This window comes from Musa acuminata, chromosome BXJ3-10, assembly GCF_036884655.1.
Source record: "Musa acuminata AAA Group cultivar baxijiao chromosome BXJ3-10, Cavendish_Baxijiao_AAA, whole genome shotgun sequence".
Lineage (NCBI taxonomy): Eukaryota > Viridiplantae > Streptophyta > Magnoliopsida > Zingiberales > Musaceae > Musa > Musa acuminata.
The window spans coordinates 377,501-398,164 of record NC_088358.1 but is presented as its reverse complement, the minus strand read 5'-3'; the positions used below and the strand labels follow the sequence as shown (position 1 = coordinate 398,164).

Below are 20,664 nucleotides of genomic sequence, written 5' to 3'. Positions count from 1 at the left end.
TATCCACTTAAGCTCATTGAAGATCAGTTGCATACACCAATGGAAATATCACATAGATAACATACTGTGTGAATGGAGAATACAAACATAAATTATAGTGCTATGTTGTAACATAGAGCAAATGCTTTATGGGATAGAGGATGAATTGAGACAACTACATGATTCTCCAACTTGGGGATATAGTGATGGAGGAATTGATATGATGTAGCCTTTCTCAGCTATCAAATTGTTAATATGGCTGCAATGAGGTCCTCCATTGTCCCATAAAAGGGTCAACCAAACTAAGGCCATGACCAACCTAATATAGTAGGTTCGATTCCTTATGGGATGTTTACTTAGCCTGAGTAGTTAGGGAAGCGGCCTGCCACATCTGTTCAACCCCTGCATCATGCATGATTTCTTTCACAAATTATATGGGAGTTCTAATTTACTTGGTCATGGTTTGACTAGTCAATCATACTGATTCCTATTTAGGCTATGAATGGGGATTGACTGATTTTATTTTATTTTTCCTTTTGAATCAATTGCAATTCATGTCTCTTAATCAATTTAGGTTAACTAGGATTCATGCCAATAGGAACCTTAGAATGCAAAAGTTAGGTCCAACCATCCCTTACATGGAGGCTCCACCTGTGGGGGTTGACCGACCAGCAGGCGGAGAGTCAACTAAAAGTAGGACAGCAAACCTGTGATGGGTATTCCAATCTATATTTTTTCCCTGACATTGAGCTAGCTAACTAGTCAGCTAGCCAGCTAGCTTAGAGAGGTTGACGTCCAAGTAATCTATGTATGTGTGTTATAACCTCTTGGGCATGTGTCTGAAATTTTATCCCACAAATATGTCTATAGTTCTTTTCTAATTTCTATCTAATCTACCCCTCGACTTTCTTCTTCAATTTTTCCTATTTATCTCTTGCAGGATACTTTCTTTCCTTAGGGTAAGGTGACAGTTGTATCAAATCATATACAGTGGTTGCAGCATATAACAAAGGCAACAATAACAACATCCCATCTATAACATTTTCTTGTCTTTCTTTCATCTCATCTTCCCTCTTCTGCTTCCTGTTCTACCCTAAGGAATGACGAGTGTTATAGGAAAACCTGGAAGTCTTTGTATGACCTGTCAATTGTAGACACATTGGTCCTTGCTTGTTTGCTCAATAATTGAACCAAAAAACTAGCTGATAGTACAAAACATCCCTTACATGGAGGCTCCACCTGTGGGGGTTGACCGACCAGCTTGGGTGATTCGGGCGGAGAGTCAACTAAGAGTAGGACAGCAAACCTGTGATGGGTATTCCAATCTATATTTTTTCCCTGACGTTGAGCTTTTTAACTAGTCAGCTAGCCAGCTAGCTTAGAGATGTTGAAGTCCAAGTAATCTATGTATGTGTGTTATAACCTCCTGGGCATGTGTCTGAAATTTTATCCCACAAATATGTCTATAGTTCTTTTCTAATTTCTATCAAATCTAACCCTCGATTTTCTTCTTCAATTTCCTATTTATCTCTTGCAGGTTACTTTCTTTCCTTAGGGTAAGGTGACAGTTGTATCAAATCAAATACAGTGGTTGCAGCATATAACAAAGGCAACAATAACAACATCCCATCTATAACATTCTTCTTGTCTTTCTTTCATCTCATCTTCCCTCTTCTGCTTCCTGTTCTACCCTAAGGAATGATGAGTGTTATTGGAAAACCTGGAAGTCTTTGTATGACCTGTCAATTGTAGACACATTGGTCCTTGCTTGTTCACTCAATAATTGAACCAAAAAACTAGCTGATAGCACAAAACGTTGATCCCATAGAAGATCAACTACATTTGAAAGGAGTTGTACTTAGGTTGGTTGGCAAGTTTTGTACTCGTTAAGAAGTCTAATGCACATATTCATTGACTTTATTAACTTAAAGATCTTAAGAAAAAGAGCAGTTTACCCTCGAGAGTGGACTAGGAGTTTGAGGTTGGCCGTAGAATATGCATTTTCCAGTTTCGTGGATGCTTTTTCTTCATAAAATCAAAGCTTGATATGCTTAGATTTTGAGGTGAAAATATTGTCCGCTCACCTAACATGGTTTGCACTACAGATGTTTCATTGTTTGAGTGGGGTCACCGACTGTGTCATTCACAATACGGGTGTCAGCTAGGGATGATTTGACTTGGATCCTATGTGTCAGTCAGATTGGACCAATGGGATCAAAACTGATAGATGAAGTAATTCAAAATTAAAGACTTTAATAGATATATTTAAAAATAAAAACACTATAAAAAAATTAGAATTAGGAAATAAGAACATACAATGCTCAAAAGTCCTTTACATGCATATTTCGTAGAAATCTATCTTTAAAAGAAGTATATAAAAGATAAAGGAATTCAATAAAAATACTATTATAGGATTATTAAAAAAATAATCATATCATATTATGATATTATTATAGGTAAATAACTCTTGTATATTGCACCAAAAATTATCGACCTATAGGTTTAAAGATAAGTCCCTTTTGTGGCCCTAATGTTTCTCTAATCATCATCCAAGTGAATTGTAGGGTAGTGCGAATCAAATAAAGAGGGCTTGAGATCAACTTTGAATCTTATGACATCTCTATTCCCTGTGGCTACTTCCCTGTGTATGCTTACAATGTCATGGATTATTTGTATCCTGATGGGGTTACAGGCTTTTTCTATCCTTATGAGGTCATGGGTTATTTTTATCCTTGTGGGATCACAGATTATTTATATCCTTTTCTCTCTTTAGACTCTTTTCTTTGTATGTTACATGATAGTGGATGGAGATATTGCAACAATGGTGGTAGACAACATATGCATTGGTTATAACAAAAGGGTAATTAGAACCATGGTATTCAATATCGAATGTTACCGCTCGGTACGGGTGGTACGTACTGGTTCGACGGCATACCGGTACGCGGACCGCTTGGTACCGGACGGAACGTGCTACAGTGCTACAATATTACACTATAACAGTGCTACAGTTCTATATTATAGCAATGCTACAGTGCTACAATAGGAAGAAAATATATAAAACTGTTCGGTACGCCCTGATGTACCGCTCGGTATGTTGGTACCGTACCGTACCGAGTCAACCTCGAAACACCGGTACGGTATTGCATACCTTGATTAGAACATTGTCATAGTCACAAATTTTTTGTTTTCCCTTTATCGCAACTTACCCCTATTCATTCCCTTTCGACTCCTCACTTTTCTTTCTTCTTTTGATATTCTTAAAATTATCTAATGGTGAAAATCAACCAAATTTGGCCGTGTATGATTGTCCCATCGGTTTCTGAGTAAAGGCACATAAATTGATCAAAGTTTATTTGACCTTGGATGATACCGATGAGGATGCACATATCATATTGGAATGACATTACCATTCGTTGTCAATAATGGATTGGAGGAATAAATCAAAGTTCAATTACCTTTGACTTTGAAGTGTACACCAATGACATTCTCATTGAATGTACTACAGTTAAAGAGACAACTAGTCGACCTCTAAGAGATGTTCAACACTCAACAAGGTGTGTGGGCTGCTAAAAAAGTTAATTCAGCCAAATATGCCTTCAGGGTGAGGCCTAATAATTTCCTTGGTTATCGGGATAAAAAATCTCACATCTAATGTTTGCTGATGACATCATTATGACTTTCAAAAGTTCCAACAACACCTGTATTAATCTTCAAAGAATCCTTAAGACCTACTCTTCTTTCACTAATCTTCAGATAAACCAACACAAATTTGAGTTATTCTTCCCCAAAAACTGACTTGCTGATGTCAAACACAAAATCACTTACCTTCTAACTTGAAACACTGGTAGTTGATCTATGAAATACCTTGGATCCTTTTTATCTGTTTCCTAAATTCCTGAGTTTGCAAAACTCCTTGGTTGACAATGCTACCAGAGAATGCAAGGATGGTTCAAAAGCTTGATTACACAAGCTGGCAAAACTATTCTTATAAACTCTGACCAATTCCATTCCAACTCACTTTCTTTTGAACATGAAAATTTCTTACAAAATCCTTAATCGAATCATCAAGATTTCTAGAGAATTTTTTTGGCATTCAAACCCCCACACAAAAAAAAGATCAACCTTATTGATTGGGACCGGATTGTAACCACCAAAGCTAGTGGAGGTTTACGTATCCGAAATATCCTCACCATCAAGAAAGCCATATGTGCCAAACGTCTCATCCCCCTTCTAAATCAAGACAAATACTCTTTGGGTTCAAATTCTCACTAAGAAATATGGTTACCTCATACCTTTGGCAAACCAAACCCAAAGCCATCGACTCTGTTAATTGGAAGAACCCTTGCTCTCTTACTGACCATATCAAAACTGGCCTTAGGAAACACATTGGAAATGCCAGGAACACCTCCATTCTAGTTGACCCTTTGATCTCCAACTCTCCAAATGGCCAACCTTCTTCAACCCTGATACCCCCCAGTCAACCAAAAAAATCTCAACTCTCCTAATGGGAAATCATTCGAATCCCCACATTCTTCAAAGATTGTTTCATTTCCTAATAATTCAGATGATTCAAAGCTTCTATATTTCAGCCCACCCTGATGATGACTCTTGGGTATGGTCCTTTACTCCAAACGGTCAAGCTTCTATTAAAAGTGCTTACCAATTTTTTAGAAAAGAGGGCCAGAAAGATGAAGATGTTTAGCCTAGATGAAGGGTTATGTGGAGCCTAAATGTTTATCTCAAAACGAAGATATTCCTTCGGAAACTTTTGCTCAACAGATTGCCTACCTCTAGTTACATCTCTAAAATACTCCATTCCCAAACTGATAATTGTCATGTTTGCAAGCAGTACTCTGACTCTCCTTGACATGTCTTCTACGAATGTGAGTTTGCTTGAGAATTCTGGATAATCGCTCAAAATCACCTACAAGCTAACTTCACTCTCTCTGAAACTTGGCATCAATGCTCCTGGCTTCTTGAAACACATCCTTCCAACCTTATTCCATATTATGATCTATGAAGTATCATTGGCCTTTCACTTTGGCATCTCTAGTTAAATGATAGAACCCTTGCAGATTCTAAACTTGGGGTTGATCTCTTTAGGGGATCGGCCTCCTTGGAACTCTATAGAGGTTCCTCCCTCCAAGTTGCTGCTCAAAGGCTGCAGAAAAGATTCATCTATTGCTTAAGAAAAGAGAAGGAATACATGACTATTTATAGGGCTTCTAAACCCTAACTCCTAGTAGGACTCCTACTCAAGACTCTTACTTCTAACCAACTCCTAATAGGACTCCTACTCAAGACTCCTATTCCCTTACAACTCCTAATTCTTCTCTAAGAAAAAACCTCCTACATGAATGCCCCTCACAATTAGGACTCTCCTAGCTAGAGTCCTAACAAAATGTCCCTCTCAATTAGGACTCTCCTAGCCAGAGTCCTAACATTTTTACATGAATGTCCCTCTTAATTAGGACTCTCCAAGCTAGAGTCCTAACAGACCCGCCCTCTTCAAATCAGCCTTGTCCTCGAGGCTGATGATTCATGAATTCTGGGAATTTGATCTTCAAGTTGTCATAGTTCTCCCAAGTGGCATCTTCTTTTGGTAGGTTCGCCCACTGTATTAGCACTTCATTAGTGGGTCGTCGTCGTCGAGTCACGATCCGTCGATCAATAATGGCACTTGGCTGGGTCTGGAGTTCTCTTTGGGTAGTCATATTTGGTGGGTGGCTTTGGGCTGTCTCCAAGCACCTGTTTAAAACTTCTGGTTGGCTGTTGGTTTGTGGGTGATATGTCGTACTCCTTTTCAATTTAGTACCCTGCATATAGAATAACTTTGTCCAAAATCTGCTATTGAAGATGCAAGTAGAATTTGTCACAAGCACAATGCGTCCCTTATAGTGTAATTCTTTTGAGTCCCAATTGTAATGAGCCATGGGGCTTGGTGCTTCCTCCAATTTTTTTATAATCTTACTAGTATCTGAATCTTCCTGTCATTCCATCTTAATATCCTCAAGGAAGTCGCTGGTCGGAAGTGAAACGGTCGAAACTTCAACTTGCTCGGGTAGCTGCGAAAGCGCATCTGCAAGAACATTCTCTTTCCCCTTTTTGTAAGTTATTTCAAAATCAAATCCAAGAAGTTTTGTTACCCATTTTTGCTGCTCGGGGGAAGATATCTTCTGCTCCAAGAGATATTTTAGGCTTTTATGGTCGGTCTTGATTTGAAAGTATCGCCTGATCAAGTACAATCTCCACCTCGTTGCTGCGCGCACGATGGCGAGCATCTCCTTATCATATGTTGACATATTTTGATCGGAGGGAGATAATGCCTTGTTAGTGTATGCGAGTGGTCGACCATCTTGCATGAGAATGGCTCCAATTCTGACTCCAGATGTGTCGGCCTCAATAATGAAGGGTCGGTTGAAATCTGGTAGTGTTAGCACCGGCGTCGTCGTCATGACTGCCTTAAGTTTGTCGAAGGCAGCGGAGGCTCTGTCCAACCATTGGAAGACATCTTTTTCTAGTAAGGAAGTAAGTGGTGCACTGATCTTTCCATAGTTTTTCACGAACTTGCGGTAGTAGCCTATTAAACCCAGAAAGCCATGTAGCAATTTTATGTTTCTCGAGGTCGGCCAGTTTTGCATTGCTCCAATTTTGAAGGGGTCCACTGCCACACCTTCCTCTAATATGATATGCCCAAGATATTCCACCTTTTGTTGAAGAAAGCAAAAATTCGTGGTTGTTGTGTGTTCAAAAGGTGGTTTTCCGTATGTCTTCTTCGCATGCTTGTATTTGATGATACCCGGATCAAAGGTCCAGCTTTGTAAAGATTTGTGCTCCCTTTCATCTAGCAATTCATCTACTATTGGAATAAAGTATTTGTCCTTGATGATTATGCCATTGAGAGCTCGGTAATCAACACATATTCGTCTTGTTCCGTCCTTCTTGCGTACAAGTAGCACCGGCGAAGAGTAGATGTTGCAACTTGGCCGAATAACTCCTGTTTCGAGCATCTCTTTTATAATCCTTTCTATTTCATCCTTCTGGAGATGTGGATACTGATATGGCTGAGCATTTGCTGAAGATTTGCTTGGAAGAATCATTATACAATGATCATGCCGACAGGTAAGAGGTAGGTTGAGCGGTTCGTCAAATATATTTGAAAATTCAGCAAGCAAAGGAAGTAGATTTGGATCTTCAAATTCTGTTGGCTCTCCCTTAGTTTGCTGCTCAAGTTGTACCGAAAAGTCGCTGCATGCTTTATGCAAAACATTCTCCATTTGTTGTGTGCAAATCATTGTTATGTCGCCCCCACGTTTCCCGTGTAATGTCACCTTTTTCTCCTTACTGTAAAATTTGATAATTAGTTTCATAAAATTTCAAGAAATATCACCTAATGTCGTCAACCATTTAATTCTGAGCATGGCCTCATGATTGTTAAGAGGGAGAAAGAAGAAATCTGCAATTATCTCTTGGTCCTGCAGCAATAGTTTCTCCTGCAAGCGCCTATGATCACAATTCAAAATCCGTCCGTCGATGACCTTAACATCAAACCTGCAGCGATTCTCGATAGGTAATGATATCCGAACAGCAAGCTTACTATTTAGGAAGTTAGTAGTACTGCCCGTGTCGATGAGAATAGTGATTGGTTGTTGTTTGAGAAGGCCTCCAATTTTCATCGTTTGCGGGTTTGAGTAGCTAGCTAGTGTATGTACCGTAAATTCGGTCGGTTGTGGCTCTTCTTCTGCATCTTCTTCTTCATGTTCAAGGCTCTCTTTTGGATGTTCAATGACCTCTTCTTCTATTGGTTCAATCATAAGAAGTCCCCCTTTACTACAGCGATGCTCACGGCTCCACGGCTCGTCACAATGCCAACATAACCCCTTCGCATATCGCTCCCGAAGCTCTTCTCTTGTTAACCTCTTTAGTGTAGGGACTTGGTCGACAGTAGGGGGGGCTAAGGGCTTCAATATTACTGGTTGAGGAGAGACCCTAGTCCTTCGAGCTTCATGGTTCAATTGCTCCTCTTGATGTCGTGCGAAAGAGATGGCTGCCATAAGCGTATACGGTTGTCGCGCTTTAACTTCTCCTCGGATCTCCGGCTTCAAGCCCTCAATGAAGGTCCACAATAGCTGTTTTTGAGACCAATCATGAGTTTGATTAGATAACCTTTCAAACCTGGTTTGATACTCCTGAATGGTGGAGGTTTGTTGGATCTTTGCTAGTTGTTCGTCAATATTCTCGTAATCGGTTGGTCTGAAGCGAATCAGCAGTCCTTCTTTGAATTGTCGCCATGAAAGGACTCCATAAGTATGTTCAAACCAGTCAAACCACTGTATAGCATCCCCTTCAAGATGTATAGCTGCAATTTTCACCATAGATACATCCGCGGTTTTGTGGTACCGAAAATATCGCTCCGCGCGCGAGATCCAACCAATCGGGTCTCCTTCTTCCCATCTAGGGAAGTCCACTCTCATGCATGGATAGTTGGGGTTGGTCATAGAGCTTCCCCTCTCTTGGAAGTCATATCTTTGGGGTTGGTGTGATTGGGCAAAGCTCTCTCCTTGATGTGATTTCTTCGGGCTTAGTGGTCGGCCCAATCTGAGTTCGGTAAAGAGCATCCGAATCTTATCCTCCATTCGCGCCTCCAAGGCTTCGAATTTAGGATTGATTACCTCCTTAGATGCCATAATATATGCCTCCAAATCTATGATGTTAAGATCTCTCTTTTGTTGTTAGGTTAAAGGCATGTATAGGTTGAGAGAAGTGATGGTCAAAAGGGTTGGTGGATTGGTGGATGTAGGCTACGATTTAGGCTTGTTTTGTGGCAGTTTTGGGTGAAGTTTGAGGGTGTGGTTAGTAGAATTTTAGGGCTGTGGTTGAAAGTTTTGGATCTATGGTAGATGGTAGCAAAGGTTTGACAGAAATCCGTGGAAGTTGCAGCAAGTATGTGCTGTCTTGTAAGAGTAGAATCGTCGTCGAAGAAACAACGGTTTCTCGACGTAATTTCCACCAAAAACTTGAGAGAATTGAGGAGGGAATTGATAGCAAGATCATAGTTTATGTGACAGCAAGGATATCTAATTTAATCAAGAAAATTTCGACAGTATAACAGCAAGGAAATTGGTGCAAGTTGCAATTGCAGAATTATCGTCGAAAAATTTCAGCGGGTTACGATGAAAATTTGCAGCAACATGAAATCGTTTTTAGAGATGAATTTCTTAATAGATCAATCTTAGATGGAAGCCAAGATGATCTATGAAGTGTATAAGAAATTTCATTCAAAAAAGATTGCAAATAGATGGGTTAAGGCAACGATATGCAGCTGAAATATTCTGCAGCATAGATTTTCAAGTGCAGCAGATTGGACATAAAAGATCAGTAGTTTATATTGAGAATTTTTCGATGAAACCAAAGGGAAATCTACTGTTAGGAAGTGTTAAAAGATGTCAAAAAAATTTCGTAGAAATTTGGATAGAAAAAGCACAGTAGCAAGATCAAACATATGGTGCCATGCGGCTTGAATTCTGCAATTCAAGTGCAGCAGATTGGACATAAAAGATCAGTAGTTTATATTGAGAATTTTTTGATGAAACCAAAGGGAAATCCACTGTTAAGAAGTGTCAAAGATGTCATAAAAATTTCGTAGAAATTTGGATAGAAAAAGCATAGTAGCAAGATCAAACAGATGGTGCTATGCGGCTGGAATTCTGCAATGTATCTTTCGTCATAGAGATGAAAACTTTGTGACGAAAAGTTTATGCAGCAATATAGGAACGATTTTTTTTTTTTTTTTGGATTTTCGAATATGGATAACTAAATTGCAGCAGTAGTAAGGTAGGAAACCAGAACCTGTTGCAATTCACGGGGAGATCAAAGGATGATCCGTGATGGTGGAGATGATGACGGAATTCGATGACGATCTTTTAAGCAATTGTGGGAATTGCTTTGGATGGTTGTAGAGGGTTGATGGATGGCTGTGGAAGGGCAGCGAGACGCCAAGAACGCTGCTCTGATACCAGGTGTTAGAACCCTTGCAGATTCTAAACTTGGGGTTGATCTCTTTAGGGGATCGGCCTCCTTGGAACTCTATAGAGGTTCCTCCCTCCAAGTTGCTGCTCAAAGGCTGCAGAAAAGATTCATCTATTGCTTAAGAAAAGAGAAGGAATACATGACTATTTATAGGGCTTCTAAACCCTAACTCCTAATAGGACTCCTACTTAAGACTCTTACTTCTAACCAACTTCTAATAGGACTCCTACTCAAGACTCCTATTCCCTTACAACTCCTAATTCTTCTCTAAGAAAAAACCTCCTACATGAATGCCCCTCACAATTAGGACTCTCCTAGCTAGAGTCCTAACAAAATGTCCCTCTCAATTAGGACTCTCCTAGCTAGAGTCCTAACATTTTTACATGAATGTCCCTCTTAATTAGGACTCTCCTCTCCAAGCTAGAGTCCTAACATTAAATCACAACAACTCCTGCTTTTGCAACTTCCAAATCGAAGCTTCTTCATTATGGAGGAAGGTGGTGATTTCCACCAATGACCTCTGTCAATCAACAAGAGATGTGAGGGGAACTTGTCCATCAATACTAAAACCACTTCCACTGTTCCTCTGCATGATTTTGTTCTTGAATGCGATAGAGCTTTTTTACCTAACCAACACAATGCAGGCTATGGAAATACTATCAGGGATGTACAGGGCAACTTGATTGCAGCTGGATGTTCTTCATGTTTTGTCGCTTCCTCCACTCAAGCTGAAGGTGTTACCATCCTTAAGAGGCTCCAGCAAGCACAGATGCTTGGTCTTTGATGCATTTTGATCCTCTCTGACTCTATGAACTGCATCAACTATGTCTCTAATGTAATTAAGGTACCTTGGTACCTATCTTCTCTCTTTCGGGACATTTTGTTTATGGCCGAGGTCACCACAGTTAGTTATTGTCATATTCCCTGTTGCTCTAGTGGTTACTCTCACTTTCTGGCATGTCGGAGCCTCACCAATAGTTGGGAATCAGCCTCTACCATTGCCCCTCTCTCTATCAGATCTGTAATCACTTTTTTGAGTGATGCTTAGTGTTTTATTTGAAAAGAAAAACTTATGTGCTTCTTAACGTCAAGCTAAACTTTAAAGAGGTTTCACAACATGGTAGATTGAATTCCACAGAACCATTTATGATGTCTAAAGATTTAATGGGCCATGAAAATCCTTGTTCATGATCTACAAGGTGCCTTCTTTTCTTGAGAACATTTTAGACATGGTTTACAGTACCGGTCCGTACCGCCCGGTACGGGCGGTAGATACCGGTCCGACAGACTTTCGGTACGCGGACCATATGTTACCGTTCCGACACTGTAGTAGCACTGTAGCACTGTAGCATTACTACAGTGCTCGGCACGCCTGAATATACCGCTCGGTACACCTGGGTGTACCGAGCGGTATACCGTACCGTACTGGTACCGAGCTCAGATCGAAACTCCGGTACGGTACGGTATTGCGAACCTTGATTTTAGAACATAATGGTTTTTCAGATACCAAAAGGTCTTTGATTGCCCTATTTCGGATTATTAATAATATGATCAATCACCAAGTTGCAACCCAATAAGAAACTCTTTCTAAGCAGCCAATTTCAACCATCGGCTTGTTACTTATTTGACACTAATTCGTCCACTTTTAAATCATACCAACATGGACTGTGTACATTGATAACAAATTGCTCACTTGGGGGCTGCCTCATTCTAGCTACTCTGGGTAGCTTCGTGGCCTGAGACACTCTTTATTTCAGTTCTAAGGCCTCCATGGCCAACCACAATGCCTTTCTAATTGAACTGCAGTTAACATAACTGAGTGAGAATCAACAAACATTTGATTGGTAACAATGGTTAGGGTGAGAATGGGGCATAGGTACTTGTATGATCAAAGATCTAGCAGAGCCAAGGTGATGGCTGTTAAATTTTGAAAGTTTGAAATGCAGCAGAAAATACTATGATTATCTGTATCATCAACAATCAATCTTGGTTCAAGTTCTTGAGAAGTTTGGAGGATATTATTTCTGAATGTATCCTGTCCAATGTTTTAAAATGTAATTTGCATGTGTATGCAGTCATGTTCATAAGGCCATGCAGCCTTGATGTATGGTGTTATTGTGTAAGCAAAATTTATAGCACATAAGTGGTGCGCATAAGCAAGAAAATGAGATCACAAAAATTTGTTTGTATTTCCTCAATGGGATTGTTTCAACTTTTACTATTATTCTTAACTGTTATATATGGTCAATGATAATGTAACATTTATTGTTGAAACCTTAACCCATCTTTTACATCTTTAATTAACTACTATCTAAAGTGAGGATAATTGGCATTCTATTATTTGGCCTTGGTATATTTTTACCACTAACTATGTAGTCTTGATTTTGTGTCTCTAGGTACACATAATCTAATATTTTTGAATATTCTAATTGAACCTCATATAGTCATTGCGTACTGCAAATGTAGTGTTGTACCTTGATTGTGTGGTTTACTACAGCATTTTAAAACATTGATTCTGTTGTTGTCTATTTGTGAGATGGAGCCTTGCCCGAAGGCTTCCTGTAAGCTTGGAAACTCATTTGACAAGTATCACACTTTATTTGGATTAATGGGAAACTCTACTAGTGGTTTTACATATTGTCATACTTCAAGTGCCTAAGATCAAAGGGGTTGTCCTTGAGGAAGTGCATCAAATTATTTAGGGAAACCATCTGGCATAGACCATAAACCAACAAAACTTTGTGCCAAGGCTACTATTGACAGACTTTCAAGTTGGCTGTTGAAGGGTTTGTCAACTACTCTAGTCATTGCCAATGCCGTAAGAACATCCTTAACTTACCAACAATTTTCAAGGCAGGTACTAAGAGCTTGGTTCTTGTCTGAGAGTCCAGCACGATCATCTTTGTTACCAAAAGAACTCTTTTTTCTATATCTTCAGTGTTGTATTTTCATAAACAGATCTGGATAATTCACGGAGGAAGCCAGAGAGGAAACAAGCAAGGATGCTTCATTTCTCCCTATAGATTGAGTTCAAAGAGAGGAGGGGACTGAAGAGGTCAGAAGGTGAGGGAGGGTGGGATAGGACTAGGTGGGACATAGGACTTCAGATGGTGATAGTGATGTGACAAATGGTTTGTCACAGAAGCTTTCTCCTAGAGGATGAACTAGGGGAGCACAACTTGAGGATCCAAAGCTTAAATCCTAAGGCAGTGGGGGAAGAAGTGTTTAATTCTGTCTCTACACCATACCAAGGCGAGGCCATACCAACTCCTTACCCCTGGCAATAAGTATGTGAGTTTCTAATGACTTGGAGGTTTGAAGATTACTTGAAAGTAAACTTACTAGTTTTTTTTTGCAGAATTAGAGGATAAGTGTGCAGTAAAGAGGAACACCACATCCAAATATGGCCATATGGCTCCTGTTTAATGAAACTCTAGCCTCGAACAGTACATTAGCCTATTATGTTGTTCTCCACATGACCCTACAACCATGTTAGCCCATACTTAAAGTGGCATGCTGTTACGGTCATGCTGGAGCAGACTTCCAGTGATGTTTTGGCAATGGTCCATTGCTTTGGATGCAATCCTTCAATCTCTGGCACTGAACTTGAGTTCATGAGCCAAATATTGATGTATCGAACTCTACTGTTGATCATGACTACCTCTGGAGTATCAAGATTCCATCATTATCAACTTCCATATTGCCAACATCTAGCATTACATGGAAAAAGGAATCCAACTTTTGAATGATATGGTGCTCTATGCAGGCAACCAACAGTCCATGAACTAGCCAGTTTCTGAACATTTTCATGGGCCAACATTGATGTGTATCGAACCCTACCATAGATCAAGATGGCCTTTGGAGCATCAGGATGCCATCCTTTTCAACTTCCATATTGCCAACAGCTGCCATTACATAGAAAAAAAAATACAAATTTTAAACCTTGCTTTGTAGATCAAGAAAGGTCTAACTTGATATCAACGGAAGCCAAGCACTGGTTCCATTTTAAGGTGCATTTGTCATGTCAAATTTTGTGTCTCTCCACAATCAAAATCCTTCTGTTGGTTGTCATATGCCAAATGCTCCAATCAAATCCTTATAGCATGTCTGTTTCCTCAAAGAGAAACGTGAAGTACTCTTATGATAATGCGTATTAGTTGCTTAAAGTTAGATATGAGAGGAACTCCCTGATAACTTCCTAGTCATTATATTCATTCCTACTCAATTGAAATGTAGCAGAGTTGCAAGCATAGATCAAGATAAGTGTTGGGCTCTAGTTAGGTGATTATAGTGGACATGAGATCATTAGCATTTTGAGCAGAATATTTGCCCTTGATTTGTTTGATGTGATACCCTGATTAGTCCCATTATTGAACTGAGAAGAGGCTTATGATGAGGGAGGGAAAATTTGTATATGGTCATAACAGTTTCTTTTCAGCTAATCCAGGTTTTCCAATCTATTAAATTTTGCCATATTAGAACACTGTAGATAAGAATAAAAGCTGCCAGTACTTTACCCAGGTTATGATAGCTATTTGTGCCTTGTGAAAGTGTTCTTACAGAATTGCATATATATAAATATATGTAAGTTTGAGGGTGAGTCTTGGTACAATGATAAGGTTGCTCCATTGCGACTTGGGAGACTAAGGTTCGAGTTACAAAAATAATCTTTTTAAATATTTAAAGATAAGGCTGCGTACATTGACCCTTCCTAGACCCCATATTGCAGGAGCCTCGTGCATTGGGTATGTTTTTCTTTAAAATATATGTTTCTATAGCTTGCGCATGTTTAACAATTTGGTTTCACCATTCTACTACCAACACTAGAATCATTCATCCTTGGGCTCAAAGGATAAGATCGAAGGGTAACATTGACTTATATAAGATTTTGCATGACTTTTAATTTATCTTACAATGTGTTGCATGTTGTTTTATTCAATGGTTGTAACTAGAATTCCATTTTTTCCTACATACAGGCGTGGAACAGATACAGATTTTCCAATATTAGCTCAATGAGGCCAGATGATTCTCTCTCTAGCTTCCAGTTGTTTCTATGTGGGTTTGCAGCTGGAACGTGTGCGAAAGCCATTTGTCACCCTCTTGATGTGGTCAAAAAGAGATTCCAGGTTACTCCATAGGTCACCTTAATGTAATGCTAGATGGCCCAAAATGCTTGATACAACCAATCTAGATCCTTGTCAATGGACACTACTTCAAGGGTCTTTCTAGCTTTGCATAATCCCATTTATCATTAGTTGGTCAAAGATTGAGGCCAAGCTCCTTAATATCTTGTTTCATTACTTTTCATAAAGGTTTATTACTTTTGACATTATTTAGATAATTTTTCTGCTTGCTCCTTTTAGTAAAAACTAATATATGATACTTCTTCACATTCGACAGAGGTTGTGCATCTCCTTTTCTGTGGCAATCAATATTGTTTGACTTCACCAACTTAATATAATATATAATGTTGATCAGTTCAACTTGAACTAGTTAATAATAGATACTATTCTAAGCTTTTTGGGTTTCTTAAAACTTTTAAAAAGGTTCCTTTGAATACTATGTTTATTTTTTTCAGAATAATTTAATGGCAGGTGTATTATCATCATTTTCAAGCAGGCATTTTTTGTCATAAGAAAATTGGACAGTTACGTAACATAAAAATTAGTAGTAATTTGCCATCAGAGCATGTTAGAACCATGAGCCATGTTGTGGCATAGAGTGAGAAATGTTTGTATATATTAAGTTGAAATAACATCTGTTTGCATAAAAGAACAACTGATTCTTTGAAGTGTTTATTCATGAAGACCACCTAGTGCACTTTGAAGCAGATATTAACTAAAGGAGTGATAAAACCCTAGGGCTTTATCTAAGAAAATAGATAAGGATTTGATTGCTTCGAGGGGATCAATCTCTAAGTTGGCTAAAGGCTTTGAGTTGTATTTGATTGCTTGAGAAAAATAAGTCAAAAGCATTACATATATATTAAGTTATGTAATCCTTAGTCAACTAGGACTAGGATTTCTGACAAAAATAAAAATAACAATTCTTAATTTGCTACATCAAAGGACTCCTAACATAATTAGGAAAAATTTAGAAACTCTTACCATAACTAAGAAAAACTAAATAGGAAAATAAAGGTTAATATCAAATCCCTATAATTAAGGACTCTTAAAATTAAGGAACCTTAACATTTCTTGCCTCTCTAAAATAGCCTTGTCCTCAAGGTTGAGTAGCAATAAATTTTGGAAACTTCTCTAATGCTTTGTAAGACTCCCAAATGGTATCTTCAATTAGTAAGTTGACCCATTGAACAAGCACCTCGGTGACAAGATATCTATAACGCATCATAATACGTCGATCAAGTATGGCTTGAGGCAGGGTTTAAACCTTACTAGTAGAAGAAATATGTGGTAAATGGTGTTGCACCACATCATCCTCACCTAACTTCTTTTTAAACTAAAAAACATGAAAAACTGGATGTATCCTAGAGCTTGTTGGCAAGTCCAAGCGATAAGCAACTGGGCCAATATGTTCCAACACCTTATAAGGCCCAAAGAATCGAAGAGATAGCTTCATAGAAGATCGAACCTTTCGTAGAAGTTTTGCTTGTAGGGTTGAAGTCGAAGGAAAACTCAATCGTCCACTGCAAACTCCCGCTCACTACAATTCTTATCAGCTTGTTGCTTCATTTTAGCCTATGAGACTGAGATTATCTCTTAGAAGTTGAATAATCTTATCCCTATCAAGCATTCCTTGTCCACTTGATCAACCTTAGAAGAACTAGGCATATATTTTGTAATCATGGAAGAAGGGTCGACTATAAACCGCCTCAAAAGGAGTCATTTTAGTATAAGAGTGATAAGTGATATTGTACCACCATTCTACCCAAGGAAGTCATTTCATCCACTCATTTGGTTTATCACTGGGAAAACATTTGAGATAGTTTTCTAGACATTTGTTCACTACTTCAGTCTGCTCATCTGTTTGTGGGTGATAAACAATATTCATATTCAACTAGGTATCCTGTAAGCAAAAGAGCTCTTTCCAAAAGGTGTTAGTAACAACTTTATCTCGATCACTAACAATGTAATATGGAATTTCATGCAACTTCACTATATTTTCAACAAAAGTGCGAGCAACAATTGTAGTAGTATAAGAATATCGTATAACACAAAAACGAGCATATTTTATAAGACGATCAACAACCACAAAGATGATGGTTTTACCTTGAGATGGTGGAAGTCCATCAATAAATTTCATGGATATATCAATCCAAGCATCATCAGGAATAGGAAGAGAATAAAGCAAACCAGGGGTAGCAACTATCTCACCTTTGTTGCGCTAGCAATCATCACATTTTGCAACAAACTTCTTGATGGTTTTCTTTGTACCCTTTCAATAAAAAGGTTGACAGATGTGTTGATCATCAATGAAACTCCTTCAAAATTATGTTCTGGCAAGAAGAATTTGGTGCCAAGACAATTCTGCCCTTGTAGCGCAAATCTATAAGATCCCAACTGTAATTAAGAATAAAAGTTGGATCTTCTTCTAGCTTTTTAATAACATCTTAAACTTCAGGATCATCCAACCATTCACTCCTAATAAGTTCTAGCGTTTTACAAGTAGAAATAGAAATAGCCACTAGTTAAGCTTTTGCTTTGAAAAGAGAGAAAGTGCATTTACAACTAAATTCTCACTCCCCTTGAAAATAATTTTGTAGTCAAAACCCAATAGCTTAGTGACCCATTTTTGCTGATCTAAAGAAGAAATCCTTTGCTCAAGAAAATATTTTAGGTTTTTGTGATTAGTGTGTATTTGAAATCGTTGATCAATTAAGTAAGGCCTCCACTTAGTGACTACATGAACAATGGCTAACATCTCCTTGTCATAAATAGATAAACTTAAATGAGATGGGGAAAGTGCCTAGCTAGTATAAGCAATTGTACGACCTTCTTGTATTAGTATAGCTCTAATACCTGCTCCAGAAGTATAAGATTCAATCATGAATAACATGTTAAAATCTAGTAAAGCGAGAACTGGCATAGTAATCTAGCTTTTATTTTAGAGAAATAAAAGCTTGAGTAGATTTTTCTATCCATGTAAATGCATCTTTCTTCAAGAATAATGTTAAAGGAGCACTGATTTTGCCATAGTTATTCACAAACTTTTGATAATAACCAGTGAGCCCCAAGAATTCCCTTAGAGCCTTAATTGATTTTGGAATTAGTCAATCTTTCATTTCCTAGATTTTGGAAGGATCAATTGCAATACTATCTTGAGAAACAAAATGGCCAAGATACTTTACCTCAAATTCCACAAAGCTACATTTCGATTTTTTAACAAAAAGACAATGCTTATGAAGAAGGGTAAAAGACAACCCACAAATAAAATAAATGATTTTCTGAAGATGAACTTATGAAGAAAAACTTATGAAGATGAACTTGAAAGATATCATTTATTAATGCTTCGTAATTGTACCAAAAATCCATGGTGTGTCTTTCGAAAAACCCTCTCTGTTTTATGACTAATAATAGCTGTGACCTTACTACCATGCTTTCCCTTTATGATCACTTGTTTTCCTTTGACAAAAAAATTTATAATTAATTTAGAAAAAATTCAAGAGATATCGTCTAGAGTTAATAGCCACTTAATTTCAAGCACAACCTCATAGTCCTCCATTGATAGTAAGAAAAAATCCAAAAGTAATTTTTGCCTTTGCATAACAAGGCTTTAGAACACTTATTATCATAAGTTAAAATTTGCCCATCAGCAACCTTTACCTCGAACTTATCACAATGTTTAATGCGATAGGTCAATTGCGCAGCAACCTCGATATCCATAAAAGTGTCGGTGCTACTAGTATCAATCAAAATAGTAATAGACCGACTTTTCAAAAAGCCCTTCAACTTTCATAGTTTAAAGATTATAATAGCTAGCTAATGCATGAACAATGTGTGACAGGTTCAATAATCTCATTATTATTAGTACCTTTATTATTAGAGTCTACAACCTCAATCTCTGGTTCCTCTCAATTGGTTCAATCATCAAAAGTTTTTCTTGCTCTTTAGTCCACTTTTCATCATAATGCCAATACAAACTTTTTGTTGATCGTTCTTTGAGTTCCTCTTGGGTCAATCTTCAACATTAGGATTTCGATTAGGAATGGTTGGAGTAGTTGACTTGCTAGTTACCTGTTTATTAACACTCTTGGTTCGACGATTTTTCATGTTAATTTTTTCTTCATGCAGTCATGTTAAAGAACTTGCAGTTGTTATAGTGTGAGGTTGGCGAGCCTTAATTTTATAACGAATGTCTGAATTAAGCCCTTCAATGAATGTTCCCACAAATTGCCTTTTCAGTCTAATCTTTAGCTCGATTTAATAGTTGTTTAAATCGACTTTGATACTCTAACACCGTATAAGTTTGGTGAATCTTGGCAAGCTACCTATCAACATTCTCATATTCGTATGGTCCAAAATGAACAAAAAACCCTTTCTTAAATTGCGCCCATGAGGGAACTCTATGACAGGTTTCATGCCAATTATACCATTAAATAGCATCCACATCCAGTTAGATTGAAACTATTTCCACTTTAGTATCTTCTGGAGTTTTATGAAAACGAAAAAATTTCTCTGCTCAAAAAATCCAATCGGTCGGATCTCTATCGTCCCATCTAGGAAATTCTACTTTTATACGAGGATAGCCATTGTCATGCTCTTAGTAACCTCTTCCTGTAACTTCAGATCGGTTTAGCTGTTTACTAGCAGAAGTCGAATTTCCATCTTGTTGATTTTTGCTAAAACTCTCAAGCTAACTCTTTTTGAAATCATTGAGAGTTTCTTGCAACCTATTCTCAATTTTTGCTTCCAAAGCTTCAAATTGAGATTTCATAGAAGTATCAGTAGTTATTGTGTATGATTGTAGATCTGCAATTCCTAAGTTCATAGAAGTATCAATAGTTATTGTGTATGATTGTAGATCTACAATTCCCAAGGGCATGAGCACTACTTACTTGGCGTTGAAGGTGAAGTGGTCGTTGGCGGTGCGGGCATTAGGGCCTACGGCAGCATTGGAGAGGAGATTGAGGGAACATCGAGGAAACATTGCAAATACTTTAGGAACGTCGTGGAAATGCTACAAGAACTTTGAGAAGGTTGCTCTGATACAATATGATAAAACCTTAGGGCTTTATATAAGAAAATAGATAGAGATATGATCGCTTTGAGGGGATCAACCTCCTTTTGATCACTTCGAGAGGATCAACCTCCAAGTTGGCCTAAGGCTTTGAGTTATATTTGATTGCCTGAGAAAAATAAGCCACAAGCATTACATATATATAGAGTATTTAATCCTTAGTCAACTATGATTAGGATTTCTAACAAAAATAAAAATAACAATTCTTAATTTACTACATCAAGGACTCCTAACATAATTAGGAAAAACTCAAAAACTCCTATCATAACTAAGAAAGTTTAAATAAAAAAATAAAGATTAATATCAAATCCCTAAAATTAAGGACTCCTAAAATTAAGGAATCCTAACAAGGAGATATTAAATAGTTCAAAAATAGACATTTAATGGAAGTTTTATGTTTCTAGTACCATGAAAATTTTTCTAATTGATCTGAATTTTGATGTCTGAATTAAGTGGAAC

General features: G+C 37.9%; 1 protein-coding gene across 2 annotated transcripts in view; it reads left to right on the top strand.

Annotated features, from left to right (window-relative positions):
* Positions 1 to 20,664, top strand: part of LOC135650942 (mitochondrial thiamine diphosphate carrier 2-like) — an 81,629-nt gene that overhangs the window by 60,053 nt on the left and 912 nt on the right. For both annotated transcript variants that reach the window (XM_065170665.1, XM_065170666.1), the window contains one exon: positions 14,985 to 15,134. In XM_065170665.1, coding sequence (XP_065026737.1) covers positions 14,985 to 15,134 — 150 coding nt within the window. The remainder of the gene's footprint in view (positions 1 to 14,984; positions 15,135 to 20,664) is intronic.